Source organism: Simochromis diagramma, unplaced genomic scaffold (genome assembly GCF_900408965.1).
Source record: "Simochromis diagramma unplaced genomic scaffold, fSimDia1.1 OVJJ01000205.1, whole genome shotgun sequence".
NCBI lineage: Eukaryota > Metazoa > Chordata > Actinopteri > Cichliformes > Cichlidae > Simochromis > Simochromis diagramma.
This window is the reverse complement of record NW_024386782.1, coordinates 10793827-10813658: the sequence shown is the minus strand read 5'-3', so window position 1 is coordinate 10813658 and position 19832 is coordinate 10793827. Positions and strand designations below refer to the sequence as shown.

Below are 19832 nucleotides of genomic sequence, written 5' to 3'. Positions count from 1 at the left end.
TGAAGGCAGATGTTACCTATTAAAGACTACCGTGGCTTTGAGGGCAGGTGTGGCCTGCTGGTCTTAGGGATTAAGTTAGATTTTCTCGGGATAAAATAGTTGCATTTGAAGTCAAACGTAATTGTGTGTGTGATTTAGCATTAAAACACCATAAATGCTGCCAAAAATTCAACACTGGTATTAATAACAACCGTATTAATAATATCAAGTCCTGAAACTTGAAAATGTGTTAGGAAAGGATGATTTTTCTTGTTTTTTCCTCGAAAGAAATTGAATGTTGACTCCAGATTCTGGTAGAGTCCAGGAATGAAAATATGGACCTGGCATGGATTGATAACCTGCCTCATTTTCTCTGTTACTTTTGTAGAATGAGCACGATTGTTCCTGTATTCGTCTTTGTCTTTCACAGAAATTCTATGGTAAAAAAGCAATGAACAGACTGAAGACTTTAATTACTAAGTGTTTCATTAAAGACTGGCTTGTTAGCCTTTAATTCTCAAGGAAATGGCTCCATGAACTTGCTCACAGATGTGGCGGGACACAGATGTGTAGAGAAAGAGATTGCTTGACAGGATTGATGGGAGTGAGCGAGACGTGCAGAAAGTGGGAGTGTGGTTAGATTGGTTTACCATGGAAAACCTCACAGAGCATAGCTTTCACATATGGGCATAAGAAGCCACGCCATCATCTGGCTTATTGTTGTGTGAGACAGACTGGTACATACTTTTTGTTTTAACTTCAAACAATGATCTACTTCAAAAGAGGGTTTGGATGGATGTTTTTAAGTTTTCTTTTGGGAAGCACAACAGCTGGCATGAAAAGAAGCTTTTCATTTGGTAACGCTTGCTTTGTTTGATGGAACTCACTTTTTCCTCATGAAATTGCAGAAGCATATCTCTAATTAACGTCTGAATTATTCAGAATATTCTGAGAGATGGGAGGATGCAGTGGCATACAAAGTTCTGAATGATCAGGCTTCATCATATCTTAAAGACCTCATAGTATCGTTATATTTCCAACAGAGCATATCTCTCTAAGACTGCGGGCTCATTTTCGGTTATTTGATTATCTAAAAGTAGAATGGGAGGCAGAGACTCCAGCTATCAGGCCCATCTTCTGTGGAACCAACTCCCAGTTTGGGTTCACGATACAGACACGCTCTCTACTTTTCACATCAGACTTCAATCTTCATCCCTCATTTATGCTGCTATAGACTCAGACTGTGAGGAACCATTCATGATGCACTGATATCTTCTCTATGCCCTTCTTTTTACTACTCATACCAGGATACCAGGATTGCATGTCCTTAACTTCGATCCTCTTTTTAGTGGTTTTTCCCCTTATTCTGATTTGTTTTGTTTTGGGTTTTTTTTGGGTTTTTTGGTTTTTTGGTTGGGTTTTTTTTTTGTGGTTTGTGCGCCTCCTTTTCTGTTATCTCGTTCCCATCACCTCCAAATCTATAGCAGCTGATTCCCCATCCTGGGGAACATGGGGATCTGATCATTGAGGTTGAAGCGTTTTGACATGGCGGCTGCTTTGAGCTGTTACTGTTGTTTTAAAGTAATTACATACAGGTAGAAGTGAAAATGCTCATGTGACATGTAAAGTTTAAAAATAAAAGTAAGTCACAATGTACACTGTGTAAAGTGTAGACGGCACTAAAGCATTACTATGATGTTTGATTCTTGAGGTGTAGTAGATGTCACAACTTTACAAATAGCTGTAAAATGTTAGTCTACAGAACTGCTCAAGGATCGTTCTCGACTATTGGACCCCGCATGACTGTGTTTAATTTGTGTGTCCTGCTGGGTGATATGTTAAACCAGTTTATCCTGACTTTATTGTGTGAATGCTGTGACTTTAAATGTGGGAAAGCACAGAGTACGCAAAGGTTACTTTAAAAAACATCAATAAACCTTTATATGCACTTTTCTAAGATGACGCTGGCGATGTCAAAAAAAAAAAAGAAAAAAGAAATGCACCCATGAGTGATTTTAATATTTGTTTCATGCCAAATACAAATATTTGTCTATTATTTGGTTATAATATCTTGCAGATGGCCAGAGGCGGAATTCTTGCTTGGCTCTCTTTTCTAGAAATGTCACATTTCAGTGTGCTGGGAGATCATTGTCTAGCTCGGGGACATGTGGAAGCAGAGCAAGGCAGATGCTTCTGTTTGCAAAAGCTTTAAGGCAGACTTCTAAGTTTGAGCTTCATGTCTGTACACTCAGTTCCACCTAACCTTGTATCACCCTTCCCAGATGTCTCAACTATTGATGGTATCCGAGTTCTTGGCCAGACAGAGGTCTCTATTGAGGTGGACTGGCAGAACCCTCAAGCTGAGATGGATTACTTCAGGCTTACACACACTGACCCAGAAGGGCAAGAGGAGGAGCTGAAGGTACAGAGGAGCCAAGAGGCGCGCACCAAACACACTATTGTGGGTGAGTCTTACAAGTTTGTGAACAATGTACAAAAGTATTTCTCGAACTGTTGTGCTATTAGAGTAAGCTACGGGTTCTAAGCTAATCAATAAGAAGTAAATAGTCCCGTAACCTTGTTTCTTGAATCTTGAATTGGACGCTTTTGGACATAAATCTTGAAATAGTCATCCAATTTGATTTAAAATAATCTTCTGGTTTTACTTTGCGATTTATATTGTAAAAGCGCTACAAAAACTTACATATACAGACACAGTTACTTTAAATATTCAGTTCAAATTAAGCTTTAGGGTAAAAATATTAATAATGTTGGAATATAAAAACATGGAACATGACATCATCTCATAAACACACAGTATACAGCAATGGTAAAAAGAAGGTACACTCTCTGTCCGTTCAAACGTTTTACATATCACGAAACAATAAACAATTATTTATTTATTATCAGATCTTAATTAGGTAAATACACAACTGAGATGAACAGCAACACATGACATATTAAACATCATTATTTAATTCACAAAAACCAAAATGATTTAAAAGCCAAAGTGCAGAAAAACTAAGTTCAGTCTGACTGTTTCAGCCAAGCTTTAACTGTTGAACACACGGCCTCACATTTCTTGATTTCTGTGGTATACAGAGGAATTCCTGGTCAAATCCTTGACTTCAAGGTGCCCAGATCCCATGATTCAAAAACAAGTCAAATAATCAATCCATGCTATGACTGGTTTTCACCAAACATGGCTCTAGGCATCATGTAAAAACATCTCGACATCGTCTGATCTGTCCAAAGGACATTGCTCCAGAGGTCTTGTTGTTTGTTCAGATGTAACTTTGCAAACATGAGCTACGCTGCCATGTTTTTTTTTTTAGAAAGAAGACTTTTTCTTCTGCCAACCCTCCAAAACAAGCCATGCTTGTTCAGTCTTTTTCTAATTGTACTGTCATGAACTTCAAATTTAACATGTTAACTGAGGCCCGTTTGTCTGAGAGCCAGCTCTTGGGTTTGTTGCATTGTACGGTCTGGCCTTGGGAGGGGAATTTGCTGGATGTCCACTCCTGAGAAGATTGGCAGCTGTCTTCAATGTTTTCTGCTGAATCATCTTTTTCACATGATGAACTTGGATTTATTTGGAAATGACCTTCTCAGGCTGAATGTTTCCCCTACTTGGCATTGTATAAATTAAATACACTACTTCTGCGGTTTGGCTTAAATTTTTGTTAAAATAAATAATGACAAATAAATAAATAATGACATGGGTTTATGTCTCATATTTTCTAGTTCATTTGGAGTTGTATATGACCTGGTAAGGAGCAGAATTTCTTTCATATAATTTTCTGATATGTAAAACTGATAGAGGGTGAATGTTCTTTTACCAGGAAAGTGGGTATAATATACATTTCATGTAGTCTAATAGAAAAGGGATCCCATAATTTAAGGATTTGATTGAGAAAAGTCAGAAAAGTAATTTCTACTTCTACTGAAGATTTTCCTCAAAGTTTGTAAATCTCTTGTTTTGGAGCATTATATCAGAGACTGATGGACATTTGCTTCTTTTAAGACTAAATGTCTCTTCCCACAGGTTTGTATCCAGGAACAGAGTATGTCATCTCAGTGCAGGCCATTAAGGGAAACAATGGGGGCAAATCTTCTTCTGTCACCGGTGCCACAGGTTAGTGTCAACACATCAGCATTCACGAGTTGTTGAATCTCATACTGCTGTGCCTTATTATCAGTTAGCATAAAGTCGGCCCAATTTTCTCAAAATTGACTGCTACCTGACATTAATTGCATTGAGACTGCATTTCTGTGACCACCGGAGAAGTCTGACTGTGGATGACACTTAATATAATAGATCAGCCTCTCTTGGAACAGAAAAACATCAGAGAAACAGCGAGGAAAACCATATTCCACTTAGTTTTGAATTGGGTGTACCACCAATGAGTGCGCTTAGCTCTTGTTGTGTCACCTATAATTCACCTGTGGTCAGATGCTAAGAGGAAAAACACATAATCTGTCATACACAAAAATGCTATGGAGTATTATGCAAACTGCTGTTACCATCCTTACAGAGCCAGTGATAACATTACAATGAATACAGCCAGCAAGAGGCAGGATTGTGGGTTATGGATGGAGGGCTGGAATTTACAACCTAATAATCTGAGCAATCTGTAATGGTTGTGGTGAGCATGGTCACAGAGGGGAAACATGATATGAATTCTGTAATGACTATGAGATGCTCCCTGACAGTCAGGGCGAGAAGGTCCATGATTTACAGAGTCTGGTAATGTTGGATATTAGCATTTTGGTCTTAGCGTGAGTTGGACTGGTTTTAGGACGTGATGAGGAATACATTTTTACTCTTTACTTTCACAGCCATTCTTGACATTAAGTTGCTACATAGTTATAATTTAACAGACCGCCAAATGCTCCACAGTGGCACCACAAGTTTTCAGTTTCTCCCATTATCTTCTTTTCTGTCTCTCATTCACCTTCCCATCTTTCCTCCTCTCTTTAGAGATTACTCACTTCTAAAGCTTTCTTCAGTTTGAAGTCTGTTCATTTTGGGTGGGTGGGTTGTTATTTTTGTTTTTTTAGACACTGAGGCAACCAGTTTAATGGTTTTTAGTCATCAGCCTTAGCAAGGTATTTTCAAGACTCACCTCTCATCTTTTGAAGACAGTCAGGTACTCAAGAACTCATGTCTTCCCTAATCTTTTTTTCTGTGTGTATGCCACTTACTTTTGCAGCAACTGCATAAGTGTGTGTGCGTGTATGTGTATGTGTGTGTGTGCGAATGGGCTAATCTACACCAGACAGACAGTGGCTTGTCTCCACTCCAGCAGCTACAATCCTTCATTTTAGGTGTAGCACGAAAAGGCTTAGAGGTGATTGAAGAGGATACTCCTCAGCTCTGTCTGGCAGAGAGGATGTGCTAGTTTCTCGATGACTGGCATGGCGCAACAGAGAGCACAGTCACCTATTATCTCGCCGAACATGCTGTTGCCTTTGGGCAGCGGGGTTATACACGGGAGGAGATAAAAGGAACATGAGGGGGGGAATATTGAAAATACACAAACAGAGAGGAAGCTGTAATAAAGAAGAATAAGACACTAAGTGTTGGCATTAGAGCTAAAAAACCAGAGTCGAGTGATAAATCAAGATATTTATAGGGGGAATTAAGAACAGGAATAGGACAGGATATAAAAACAATGGGTCATAAAGAAACAATTTATGGGACATTATGTAATGCGTTATTGGGTAGGTACTTCTAAGACTACAGCTGCCATCTTACATATTGTGTAAGCGCCACAGTTGAAAGGTTTCTCCACTGTTGCCATCTGTCCTATGTGCCTTCTCATCGTCTCTTTCGCAGTGTCTGTCACGCATCACAATTGGCATCCTGCTAAACTTATTTTGCTGTGGCTCCTTTTATAGTTGTTTACCTTCTGCACTATTGATAACAAGGTATTACATAGCAAATAAAAGAATGACAGTGGATATTTATAGCTGGGCCTCGTTATGCACTTCCGGTGTGACTTTTATGTTGGATTTATGTTTATGTTGCAGAATATGCACAATTTTTGGCTGAATGTTTTCATTTTATTGCCACCAACGACAACATACGAAAAGAGAAACTGAGGACCAGACTTGTCATCCTTACTATAACCTGTCCAAAGCTTAAGAGGCATATAAACACATCATACCACAGCTGCTACTGCTGATTCAGATTCAATAAAGTCACACCAAGGCCTTTATAACAAAAAGCAGATGGCTTGACGTTCGAAGATGGGTTGAATTTTCCACTCAAATGTGTCCATCAGATGTTTTTGAGACAGCTCTTTGCGTTAGACAAAATACAAAGAGCTGGAAAAATGTCAAATGAAAATGTGAGAAGAGACATTTTATAAAAGTAATGAGGATTCAAAACAAATTCCCGAAAGGTCAAACTGGGAATGACATATTTTGTGTAGAACTACTCTTCGTGTGTTGATTCAACTGGAGCAGTTGAACAGCTCTATGCACCTATTAAGTGTGAGAAAAAGATAATGTTGTTTGTAGGTATCTTCTTAATCTTGGTGTAGGTTATCACATTAGTAGCATTGATGTTTGAGCCTGTTATGCTCAAAAGTGTGTTGTTGTTTTTTTAACTTTTTCTAATATTCATAATAATTGTAATTAATTAATTTTAATTAATTAATTAATTTTTAAATTAATTTTAGTTTATGCGTTGCACAGGTATCTTCCAAAATTGTTTAAACATGAACAAAAGAAAAATCAGGATCTTTTAGCCATTGTCCTTTGAAATTTGGGCAAATTTTCTCAAACCTACTATATAATTTTGCTACAAGAATTGTCCCTTATAACACAGAAAATGCTCTATTTCTGCCACAGATTAACACAGACAGTAACACAGATTGATTGCTTTTATTCCACGTTTAACAATCATGCTTCCATGAGTGGTCAGTGCCAGAAGTTAGGCTGTTGTGTATAATCTGAGGGCTGAAATATCCCTGAAATATGTTCATGTTAACAGTGTACTGTATTGTCTTGTTGGAACATATTTGGATTATTTTACAGTTACAGTGGTGTTTATCTTTAACCTGTCATTCAGAAGAAAGAAAAATTGTTCTCTTTGTGTATTTGTTAAAACTTACTTACGGCTGCCACGTGGAGTGAATAAATTATGAAAGGATAGTTCATAACGTAAAAAAGGGAGTTTCACACAATTCATATTATATGTAAGGACAAAATATAGGTATGTGGATAAGTCAGTTCTGTCATTAAGAATTATGAGCTACTTAGAGCACATACAAGTCGTTGGGCAAACATGCTAATAAACTCTACTAGGGCATAGATCAAGCCTGACATATTGTAGTCTCTGAATGAATGGAGCTCTGTTGCTCCATATGTAGCCATACTGTATGGCTTTCACTGTACAGTGAGGCTGTGAATCTGTAAGGCTCTAAATGATGAAAGACAGCCTACTACTGAGTGCCTTGTGGTCAGTGTCTGCTGAACATGTCACCCATAATGGATAAGCTGTCCTCCAAATGGCCGTAGTCGCAGCTTCTGTTGTGTAGCCATGTAGTCACTGACGCTGTACAGCTAGTGGGGTAGAACGTTTGGAGTAACTGGATCCATCATACAGAGCAAATGCAGGCTTGGAGCACGTAAGAAAACGTATCAAATAACTTATAGAAAATGTAAGACCACTGAGGGATTGGACTTATTTGTTCAGAGGGGAATAAAGAACATTAGTAAAAAGAAAATCCAGTGGTGGGCAGTAACTTTAACACAAGAGAATAGAAATAACGAACACATTTAATCAGTGTACCAGTGTATGATTCTGTATTTTCATTTGTTCTTTTTTATATGCTGTACTTAAATAGGCATAGACATCTGCAACCTTTCTGCACTCATTCCTGGCTGAAGAATTGTGAAAAGGTCTGACTTTTATAGTTATCATCCGAATATTTTGCATTAGCTCACCATGATGAATTCTACAGGAATTGATTAGAATTGTAGTAATAATAGGAGCAATAAAACACTATAAACAGAGCTCACTACACATAAACTGCGCATTACTGGCAAACTGTACATACAATTGTTTGCAAAAATGACTCATTCTGCAACGATTTTCCCCATTCAGTGTTGTATAGTATTGGTATTTCTGCTGTCAAATTTCTACTAATGTTCTATTAATTTTAAATACTATATTCTGTTTATTCTACAGTCGTGCATCACATTCAGTTAAATCATGTGGTCGCTTTCCTGTGAGAATCAGATATCTATTACAAAGCACACTTTGTACATTTGTTCAACCAAGGTATTTCTCTGGTTTAATTAAAAGAGTTTTTTTTTTTTTTATTAAATTAGAGGTGACTTGAGTTTCCCTCTCCATCATAATTTCTGATTCAAAGTCCTGAAGGAGATATTAAAAGCTTCTTTCACAGTGCAATCTAATAAAATGTACATAATAACTGATCTGAAAATAGAGCCAGGGCAGATTGTCTAGCGCGCTGGTATCCAATCAATTTCCAGTCAAAACCCAGAGGTTTATCCACAATATGCATGTGGAAGCAGCTAGAAAACTCTGCTGGCCTATAGATTTAATAGATTTCATTGGAATCAGAGGCAAGCGGAGTAAATCCTGGTTCCAAAGACAATAGCCAACTGTGGACAAAAGATGGCAGTAATTTAAAGGCAGTAAGACAGGTTTTATGGCAAAATGCTATTTAAGATGAAAGGAGAGAGACTAAGTTCATTTTTTTATAGTGATTTTCTTATTTTATTGGAAAAGCACTGCCAGCCTTGCTTGCCCTAAATGCTACTGCTATGTTCTAAAGGAGCTTTATTCAGGTCACATAACAAATAATTTAATAATGAATGATGAAAAGAATGAAGATGATAAGTTCTTTCAAGTGTTTTAGATCAATTCAAAACGAAAAACATTTTTGCACTAACAGGCTTTATATGTTACTGCCAATTTCCAGAATGCAATGACATCTCCCTGGTGGTACATATTGCCACTTCCTGTTTTTAGGTCATGCAGTTCTGGTGCAGAACTGACATTATTAGTCATTAATTGCAAAATGTTCTTAAATGTTCAACACTAAGCTTGATTAGTGTTTTTCAGTTAAGGTGCTTAGAAAAGTGAATGACCTCTCATTTCTAGGCCTTGGAGGAAACACACAGCTCTAATAAAAAGGAGCTATTATAAATTCTTTCTGTGGTTTAGCTCATGACAGGCTGTCAGGCAGTGCAGCCACAAGGACAGGGAAGTGACAGAGGGAGAGGAGAGGAGAGACAAAGAGGGGATATAGAGTTAGACAGTTGCACACTTCCTTTCTTCTCTTGGATGCATCATCAATCAGTTTTCACGATGCACACTGCACACTGACACAAGAACGACCTCGACTCAACTGCTGCCACAGAGGAATAATCCTAAATGATGATTACTTTTACATTTCCCTTCACTTCCTTTGTGTCTCCCCTACTATGCCTCTGTGACTTTATTTTCAGTCTTACTTTCTTTGTTGCTCTCCCTCTACACTTTCATGATGAGTACCTCAACCGACCCCAGAGCCCATCCAGACAACACTCACAGCTTCACCAGAGTCTTGTATGCATCCTTCATATTTCCTCGAGGCCACCGAAACAGAAGCTCGGTGTTCTGGTCTGCTTGTCTTTCCTCTACAGCTCATGCATTACAGTCCAATGAACAGATCAGTAACCTAGGTTGCTTTGATGTTACAAATTCCCCTTTTGTTCATTTTTTTTATCTTCAGCATCCATTAATAAAACAGTAACAGGCTTGTGTACATTTCTGTTGGATAAAAATGTGTATCACGAATGTGCCATGTTACAGCCTGACCTGCTGACTAAAAAGGCGAGACAGCCATCAGTGAGATTTCTTCAAAGTGCTCTATTCTTGACAAAAACTGTTGCAGAATATTTGAACGGGCTGTTTTTCAGGGGTCGGTGAAACCTTTTAGAAGCGCTTGTGAAATGGTCAGAAAATGCCTGGCCGAACACATTTCCTGTGTCACAATTTGTTGGTTTTGTTTCTAAAACCAACAATTTGAACTTCACCTCAATTTTGCCAGCTGTGTTGAGGTAAGAAAGTCAGCAATTTGAATGTCTCTGAAGCTGTCTTCAGTTTTTATCGTTTTTATTATTCTATTTTACTTTCTGTGCACACATCAAGAAGAGCACAACACATTGTCGGTCTTCCAGGAAAGACTGTGAAGACTGCTAATGTCTGATCTCACAGCATCATAGTGTCCTTGCTTCAAGGAATCTGTAGAAAAATGCAGGGCTGCAATGTGGTGTTAAATCAGCTAAAGTGAACTAATGGGCAAGAAGACTGTCTATCAAATCCATGAGCAACTGGTGGCTAAGTGGGTAATTATAGACTACTTACATGTTTCTAAGAAAAAAGAATAACGGTGTCTGCAGAAGTTAGATGTTAACTTCTTAAAGTCCTCTCTGTATAACCCTTCAATTTGAATGTTCGGTTTAACAAGTGTTAAGTACTGTCTGTTAACCACAGAGATCTCAAAACCTTGGATCTTTGTTGATGTTTGTTTGACTGTTAGCAACAGCCCTCATCACCTCATCAGTGGAGTTACTGTGACTATATCTTACACATTTGTGATGCTTTCATTTTTGAAAAGTCTGTCCAGCATTCATACACATAAAGTACACCACAATAACCCTTAATAAAAAATTGAAAATATTTGTAAAAATATAAAACCATAATATACATAAAATGCACTAATAATTACCAATAACTAAGAAATTATTGGCTATTATAAAAGGCACTGACAGAAAACCCAGGTCATTTATTTATGAGGATTTGTTTTATCTACAGAACTGACGGCACTTCATTTGTTTAAGTAGCTACTTCAGGGTTATGTTGTTTAGTCTTGTAAAGTTTGCCAATAGACCCTGGCTAATGTTGTCCAGGTATTCTACTTTTCTTATTATATGAGCTCGTTTTTTTCATTATACAACCTTATCTCACAGTATAATATTGATTGCCATAGTCTACAGCTATATGTTTCTGTAGAGCCCAATGTCAGTGATGTTCTGAACTCTCTAGCAACTGACATTAATAGATGGATGACAGCAGTTTTTTTTTTCTTTTTTAACTTAACAAAGACAAAATGGAAAATCTTTTAATTGGCTCAAAAACCAAGTTGTTTATTTATAAGTGAGCAACAACAGGTGACACAGTAAGATTTCAAGTAAAAGGTATTGGCATTGTTTTACATTCTGATTTGAGCTTTAAACCCTGCGTTAACTTTATTATCAAGGCCGCTTTCCTTCATCTTAGAAATATCGCCAAAATATGACTCTCCTGGCTCGCCACGACGCTGAATTTTTTTTTTCATTTTTAGTAGACTGGATTACTGCAATTCTCATTTTGTTGGACTTCCTAAAAAGATTATCAGTAGACTGCAGCTTATCCAATACTCTGCTGCAAGGTTAAAAACGAGAGAATAACAGAGCACATCGCTCCAGTTTCAGCAGAGCTACATTAGCTTCCAGTATCTTGCAGAACTGCTTTAAAAATACTCTTACTTAAATGGCCTTGGACCATCTGGACCATCTTATATTTCTGAAAGTCTGTCACTTTATATCCTGGCTCGCACTCAAACATCCTCTACTGCCAAACTCTTAGATATACAGTATTCCTCACAGAGAGAAATTGGGGATGTAGCTTTTGGTGTTTATGCCCCCAAACTATGGAACAGACTATCTCAATATACCGAGGAAGCAAACTGTGCCAATGATGTCAAGAAACTCTCAACAACACACATTTGAATCTGGCATTTAGCTAGTGTTTACATTTAATAAAAATACCACTTCACTGCTTTACCTTTAAGTGAGTTCAGCAGCTGTATTTAGTATTCTGGTTCAGAACATGTGCACAGTTTCTTTACAGTACCGTCTGCTTCTGTTCCTTCAATGTTTATTTTCTTTTCCTATATTTTTTATGTAGAATTTCATTTTATACATTTAGTATCCACGTGTGGGATGTATGTGGATGCATATATGAACATATTTCTAATGGGTTGTTTGACTTTTTCAGCTCTTTTTGATGCTTTTTTTTTCTTTGCTTTTTTACGTCTTCAGATATTGATGCTCCAACTAATCTCGTCACTACCGAAGTAACAGAGGACACTGCAACAGTCTCCTGGGATCAAGCCCAGGCTGAAATAGAGGGATACATGCTGAGTTACACTTCTGCTGAGGGATCCAGTTCAGACATCTCTGTAGCACGTGATAGTACCTCATACAGGCTGATAGGCTTGAGGCCTGGAGTTCTCCATACTGTCTATATCTGGGCCTATAAGGGAGACAAAGTCAGCGGAAAGAGTTCAACAGAAGCTGAAACAAGTAAGTGCTGAAAGGGGAAACATTACAGTAGAGACTGATTTGATTATTTGGCTGTCCGTCATTGAAGACTCCCACAGAGGAATCGTATTTTGGAGGTCAGCTAGGAATATCTGCAAAGGTAAGGCAGAAAAAAGAAACTCTTATCCCCTCTTTTTTTTAACAATGGTGCTGAAAGTGTACACGAATGCTTTTATCTTCTGTCTCTTTTTTACCAATTGCACAATAGCCTTTGATTGTCTGAAAAGTGATCAAAAGCGCAACTGTTCTTTGCTGCCTTTGAACTTGGAGCAGTCTGTGAACTAAAGTAAAGGTTGATGTTAGGGTCTCTTTTTCTTAAGCTCCTTTATGTACGACCTTAAAAAACATACAGATAATTGGTCAATTACTACCTCTTGATCTTGTGCATGCTAGGTTGACAATGTGTGAAAAGCATTAATTTAGAAATTCCACACTTAGCACACCAGCCCCTCTTATCCATCTGCCAAGAGTGGAACTTGAACTCTGTGTGAAAAACGCTGTTTAACATAATTAGGTGGTACACGTCATTTAAAAGCAGCCCAGTTTAGCCTCGGGCTGAATGTTCATAAGAAGTTTGAGCAGAAGCATTTTCCTTGGTCAACAGAGCAAGACACTTCTCATGTCTCTTAATCTGACTGTTGTGCAGATTAGCAGCTGTTGCTGTCTGCTGGTATTGATATTTTTGGAAGAAAGTCAGCAGAACAAGAAGTATGAGTGCTTTAAAAAATATCTTTACGCATCAGGATCACAATGACTGTGACGGCACAAGCTGGTGAAACAGACTGAGCTAGTAATAGAATTAGTTTTCCTTGACACCATAGTATGCCTTTAGTTTCTTAACAGTTCTTAACAATGTTTTCCTGCTCTTAGTAAAATGTATGCTATGTAGAATTTGCATGTTCTTTGCCTACAAGTAGCTCCTAGTACCACTGCTTACATATCAGTGTGTCATGCCGTCAAACTTGGATTCAATAAAAAATGTGTCAAAATAGTTGAATGTGGTATTTTTGGATACCATTGAAAAGATTTTTCATATATGTCATATATGAAAAACAACAGCTTTATATAAGAGGTGCTGTTGTTTAAGGCTAGAGAGCTGCTAAAGCTCACCACAGAGTATAATCCAAGTTTGACATCTATTCCAGTGTCTTCTGCTTCTAGATACAGGTGAAGCTCTGCACTGCTGATTTTTTTAGTTTTTCTGTTTGCAACAGCTGTGATTACGTGTTTTTACCAGTATCTACTAACTACAACTCCCTGTGCAGACCTGGATGCTCCTACTAACGTCTTCGCCCAAGATGAGACAGAGTTCAGCTTCAGGGTGCACTGGGATCCCCCTCAGGCAGAAGTTGATGGCTACATGCTAACATATAGCTCTTCTGAGGGCTCAAGTGAAGAAATTGTAATTGGGTCTGACAGTACTTCATACACGCTGACTGGCCTGAGGCCTGGGGTCCTCTACACTGTCTACATCTGGGCTGTCAAAGGGAGTAAAGCCAGCAGGAAGATCTCGACACAAGCTGAGACAGGTCTCAGAAATTTAACTTTCTTTTCAAACCACAGCATTAAATGGTTAATATCAAAGTTAAACAAAACCCATTTCCTTGCCTCTTACATGATAATATGTTTTATGTTACGTATAAAGATACAATATTGTCCAAAAGTCTTGAGTCGTCCCTCATTTTTTAAAAATTTTGCTCCGAGTGAGGCAGACTTTCTTGTAATTTTCTAAAGAGTTATTGAGCAATAGTTCCCCTGGCTTTATTGGTGTCTACACATGACACATAACTTTGCAAAGACCTGATTTTAAATTGTATTTTCAGGCTCTTTATTACCACCAGCCTGTTGCAGAGACATATAATTCGTTCCCATTTCTTGTTTGAATCTATGAAAAATGCCAAAGATAACACAGTTTGACAGGCATAAAATATAATTTTCGAACTACCTGTTGGACAAAATTTTGGCATATATCAGGATAATGTGTAGTGTGCCCTCAAAAATATTTAAGGAGAAAAGAAGAAGTGGTAGGCTATCTACAGCAGATGAACAGTACCTGAAAGTCCTGTCCATAAGAAGTAGGAAACACACCAGCAAAGTCCTGCCACAGGATCTGAGAGAGTGTCTGGCCCTTTAGTTTTGGTCAGCAAAGTGGAACATGTTTGCATTTCTCCTTCAGATTCATCTATTGTTCACTGAAGCCTCATCAGAAATGGTCTCAGTGGACAGGTGGCTGTCAAGAAGCGATTCTTAAGGAAGGCAAACAGGGAGAAGACTGAGGAATGTTAAATCACAGAGGAATCAGACTGCAAATCAGTACCACAGAGCTTAGGGAGTGATGAATCAAAATTTGAATTTTTTTTAGTAAAATCATCATCAAAACCTCAGGAGAGAGGTACATCAGTGAGTGTCTAATACTGTGTGTAAAACACAGTGGATCTTCTGTTGAAGTCTGGAGAACTAATGCTGAAAACTACTTAAAGAAATGACAAGATAGTTTGTCCAAGAGAGTTCAGAATGTGTTGAAGAATCGAGTTGTTCACACAAATACTGACTTTAACATGATTGTTTGAACATGTTTGAGTAAATCGCTAACCCTTCCCAATTCCTCCAAAAGTATTAATTCTAAATTGTCAGCACTGGTCTACCGTCACCTTGACATACAGTTTTCATAAGGTTTATCAACCAAATAACTGGATTTATTATATTCCTTCACATTTTTTAGATTAATTTAATTTGTCACCCATAATATTCCAGATGACTGTAATATTCATCATTAGAGTTTGTGTATTAATATCTTCCCCTAGAACTGGACGCGCCTGCTAACCTCTTAGCAGAAGATGAAACAGAATCCAGTTTCAGTGTTTCATGGGATCCCGTCCAGGCAGAAATTGATGGCTACATGCTAACCTACACATCCTCTGAAGACGGCTCTAGTGAGGAAATCCCAGTGGGGGCAGATGAGTCTGATTATTTGTTGACTGGTTTGAGGCCTGGGCTCCTCTACACTTTTTACATCTGGGCTGTCAAGGGAGACAAAGCCAGCAGGAAGATCTCAACGCAAGCTGAGACAGGTGTCAGATGCCAGTTTTGTTAAAACAAATTGTCTGACTAGTAAATTCATGTTTAATACCCTAGAGCTTCAGATGCCCCATAATTACAGCTTTTCTGACAAGACAGCAAGTCAACCTCCTTGTAAACCTTAAAAAAATGTCTCTCAGATGGTAGACCAATCAGAATCAGCTTGTTTGTTTAAAGCAATTTTCCAATGTATCCATTCATCAGTTCATCCATCTACTTGCCAACTTCTTCTTTGGGTCAATAAGGGGGAAAGCAGCCCAGACATCTTTTTCCCCAATAACTTACCTCAGCTCTTCCTGAGCAGTCATGTGCCAGCTCACAGCATGTACTGGAACAACCCAGCGATTTCCTCTGAGTCAGTCATGCCTGCAGCGCAGGGAGGCACTCTGGCCTGCTCTTTCCCATTGACTATTATGCTCACTATTCGGAGCAGTTGCTCCTTTTATAATTCCTTTCCAGTCGAAGGACCCTTCCTTGATTCATGCAGACTCAGATCCATTCAGGTTAGCCAGCATATTGGAGAACTTCATCTCAACATCTTTTATTCAACAGTATGTTAATTTCAGTTGCTTCTCAGCGTCTTTGATTGCAAGGGAAGCATGGATTGAAGAGTTCTCTTAAAGCCATTTTCAGTCATGACATAATGTATGTCAGCAGTTTTTGAACTGCGATGATCACGAGCACTTTTCTTCTTCAAACTACAGCATCTTGGACCTATAACATAGGAAAAAACAGAGCTGAAACTGAAATGTTTCTTGACAGAAAAACAAGACATTTTCAGCAATATCAGAGGAATATTTGACCAAAAAATCTCCGTGCATCATCAAATATAAATACCATATTCAAGTAATAAGTACTCTCTGACAATCAAACAGGCAGTTAAATTTAAATTTTTAATCCTCTTCACAAAAATCAAGTAATTTGCCCCCAAATCTGTCTTTATTCTGTTCTCTATGCTCTTAATCATGTTTTTGTACAGAACTGAATGTTCCTATTCACCTGTTTGGCGAGAGAAAATCTTAAGTGGATCATCAGACCACATTAAGGCAGGAATCAGTAGATATAATTTTAGATGTGATGAAAACACAGTTAAAGAGACCACTTAGAAGCTGAATAGTTTCTAACTGAAGTCCTGACTCATCATTTCCTTTAAACCACTTTGGGCCTGTGAAATGTGACGCAAACCAGCAGGTTTCTAAATGGACAAAGTGAACTTAAAAAACATCAGTATTCATCACGTACTCACAATCATGATACTAATGCTTGTAGAAAATTCAAGCTAAGTTGTTTCATCCCCCTGATGTAGTGAAAGATGAAACAACACATCTTGTAGTTTGCACAAGCAGTTCTTGAAATGTGCATGAGTAGTGCAGTAAACCTCTTCTACTAACATCTTCCTTTAGAACTGGATGCTCCTGCTAACCTCTTAGCCCGAGATGAAACAGAATCCAGCCTCACTGTGTCATGGGATCCAGCCCAGGCAGAAATTGATGGCTACATCCTTACCTACACCTCTTCTGAGGGCTCTAGTGAGGAAATCCCTGTTGGGTCTGACAGGACCTCTTACATGCTGACTAGCCTGAGGCCTGGAGTTCTCTACACTGTCTACATCTGGGCTGTCAAGGGGGACAAAGCAACCAGGAAGATTTCAACAAAAGCACAGACAGGTCAATACAATATGAACAAGTGGATTTTTTTCCCCCCTTTTGGCGATATTGAAACTCTTCTTTCTTATGAAACATTGAAAAAGGTCATTTTTCTTCTCTTAAATTTGTTGCAGGCTTGGGTTCTACTGTTAAATACATTGATGCGTTTGGGCAGAGCAGCAGGATGTTGCAAAACCAGTTTCTCCTATTAAAGTAGTCCTTAATTGAATGTTTACATGAGCCAACTCTGAGCTTTAACTGGCTGTAAATGCTGAAAATACCCATTACTTTTAAACAGTGTTTACCTGTTTGTGGGTCTGACTCTCTGTTAGGATGAGAAAGCCCCCCAAAAATCTACCCAACTAAATTTTATGACACTTCATGGCAAGATGGAGAATGCCCAAAAGAATAAACAATGGTGCGGCTCAAGATTATTTCCTTGATAATGAACAGCAACATTTGAGTGTCCTTTTGTTATGTGTCAGCAGTATTGCACAAAAACTACCAGTCAGAATTTCTTACAATTTCCTAGAGAGGCAGAGGAAGACACCATTAAATTGTAGTTCATCCAAAGCAATTTATTTAGTATTCTTTCTTACTAGACATGAAAAGCTGCACAGGGTCCATCAGTACCTTCTTTTAGTAATCAGTCCCAGGTGTTTTCAAATGCAAAAGCTCAAACATGTTATTGCTTTTATACTGGTAATAAAAAGATCCGAACCTGAGACCAGTAAATTATTACTAAAGTACATATGCCCTAGTTTTGGGGGTATATTGGTTGGAAAAAAAGGCAAAAAGGCATCACGTTCTCTGAGCAGCTGCAGATCATTCAAACTCAGTGAGTTTCTGATGAAGAGACCACCAGTTTGCACCGACTTGACTGCTGTGGAGTTGACTAGAAATCTTTTTACATTTCTTTCTGATGACAAACAATATAAGTTGTACTTCTTGGCATAGCTTGGTATTGAGAGGGATCAAAGATTAAGTATAGCTGGAGATTTTTAAATGAACTAACATGCAATCACAGAGTCAATATTTGTTTGTTTGGAACCTCTAAAGTACCGAAGACCACCTCTCTGACTGGAATATGATTCCCAGAGGCCTGGGAGGTCACTTCACATGGCGGGCCTCAGAGGTTAGTTTGAAGTAAAAAGCAGCAGCATGTGGTGATCGTGTTACAACAGGGGCATCTTTGTGATTCACAGATGACCTGTAAAATCATCTGGGAGCACTGAGTGAAAGCTGGGTCTTTTTCAATTAGGCAGAAAATGACCGAGTTTTGGATGATAAACTTTTCTCGTCGTAACTCGTCAGCGGGCAGAAGGCCAGTGTGGTGCTGTGTTCAAACAGGAGCGTTACTGTGTCAAACGATATCATCTGGGACACATAAAGGAACATGTTATTACATTTGTGACTTTATTGGACCTAGTAAAAAGCACCATTATTATGTCATTTAAAGCTGTCTCGAACCAAACTGTTTCACAGATTTGTCAGGAGCGTTTCATTCTCCTTATGATACCCAAGGTGCTGCTCAAAATGTCACTCTTCACGCTGTTTTGCCCTTTTATTTACAAAAAAAAAAAAGGCATTTTTTTAATACAAACAGAAAACGGTTTGGGATGATTTTGCACCTTATGGTGGCATAGCCTTCCCCTAATTTCTTGAGCCATGGGAGGTTAAAGCTCCAACTGCTCTAACAGGCATCTCGGTGTCAGACAAATTATCTCAGCTTCTGCTTCAGGTCAAACTCCCAAAGCATTTAAATAAGAAAACACAAGTACTAGCTTATCTGCACAGGCAAATTGTAACTGTGCAGGTAGATGGTTGTCATATCTTGTGTTGTGCTTCATGTGGAGAAAGTCTGAAAATCTAAATTGCCAATTTAATCGGCCTGAATCAAAAGCTCTACATTTTAGGTTCACAGAGGAAAATAATAGACAGACGAATGATTAACATTATCAGTAAAAATCATGTAAAAGCACCTATTGTTTATAGAAATCATTAATTTGTTCTTCACAGATTAAATTTTTGGGCTAAAGGCTTGTAAATGGAGCACACGTTTATTTACCAAATGAAAACATGATATTATCAAATGCATTAATGACTAAATGACTGTCGCTGAGCTGTAATCCACTTTGATTTGCACTCATACCCACCAGACATTGATTCTCCCAAGGATCTGAGGGCTGTAGATGTGACGCTGGACTCTGCTTCTTTAACTTGGACTCCTCCTCTGGCTGACATTGAGGGTTACATCCTCACCTACAGGGATGAAGAGGGAAACACGGAGGTAAGTCGCCATAATGATTAGCACCGATGTGTTTGCACCATAGAGCACGGTATTCACACTTATAATATTCAAAGGCGCAATTTCTCAGATATTATGTTTTTTTCACTTCTTGTGTAACTTTAGCAGCAAAAAAACAAGACCTGAAGGTGAAGGATGCAAGAATGATTCCTCTTATTCTGTACTGGTTATAAGCAGAATCTATGGGCAACATGTTCTCCTAGTCTCAGTCATTTAAATGACATTTGGGAAATTGACAGGGGCTAAAGGTGCATGTTAATCTTAATCTCTGTAGAACACTGACCTCTTGTGGCAATAAACAAAGCAAACCTGGTAGTAATCAGCTTCTTTTGTTGCTGTTTGCTGTCTTTTTAAAATTGAGATCTAAGTAATTAAACCTAACACAATTTACTTTTCTGTGTAGTCCGAAATGTTAAATCCATAATGTGATG

The 19832-nt window shown here is 38.3% G+C and overlaps 1 protein-coding gene across 3 annotated transcripts in view; it reads left to right on the top strand.

Moving 5' to 3' along the window:
- The window catches only part of tnn (tenascin N), a 40631-nt gene that overhangs the window by 15118 nt on the left and 5681 nt on the right, over positions 1-19832 (top strand). The window contains exons 7-13 of one of the 3 annotated variants that reach the window (XM_040021765.1): positions 2262-2444; positions 4025-4114; positions 12088-12351; positions 13635-13898; positions 15174-15440; positions 16851-17114; positions 19253-19383. In XM_040021765.1, the coding sequence (XP_039877699.1) occupies positions 2262-2444; positions 4025-4114; positions 12088-12351; positions 13635-13898; positions 15174-15440; positions 16851-17114; positions 19253-19383 (1463 nt within the window). The remainder of the gene's footprint in view (positions 1-2261; positions 2445-4024; positions 4115-12087; positions 12352-13634; positions 13899-15173; positions 15441-16850; positions 17115-19252; positions 19384-19832) is intronic. The other 2 variants (XM_040021766.1, XM_040021767.1) reach the window with 2 other exon arrangements.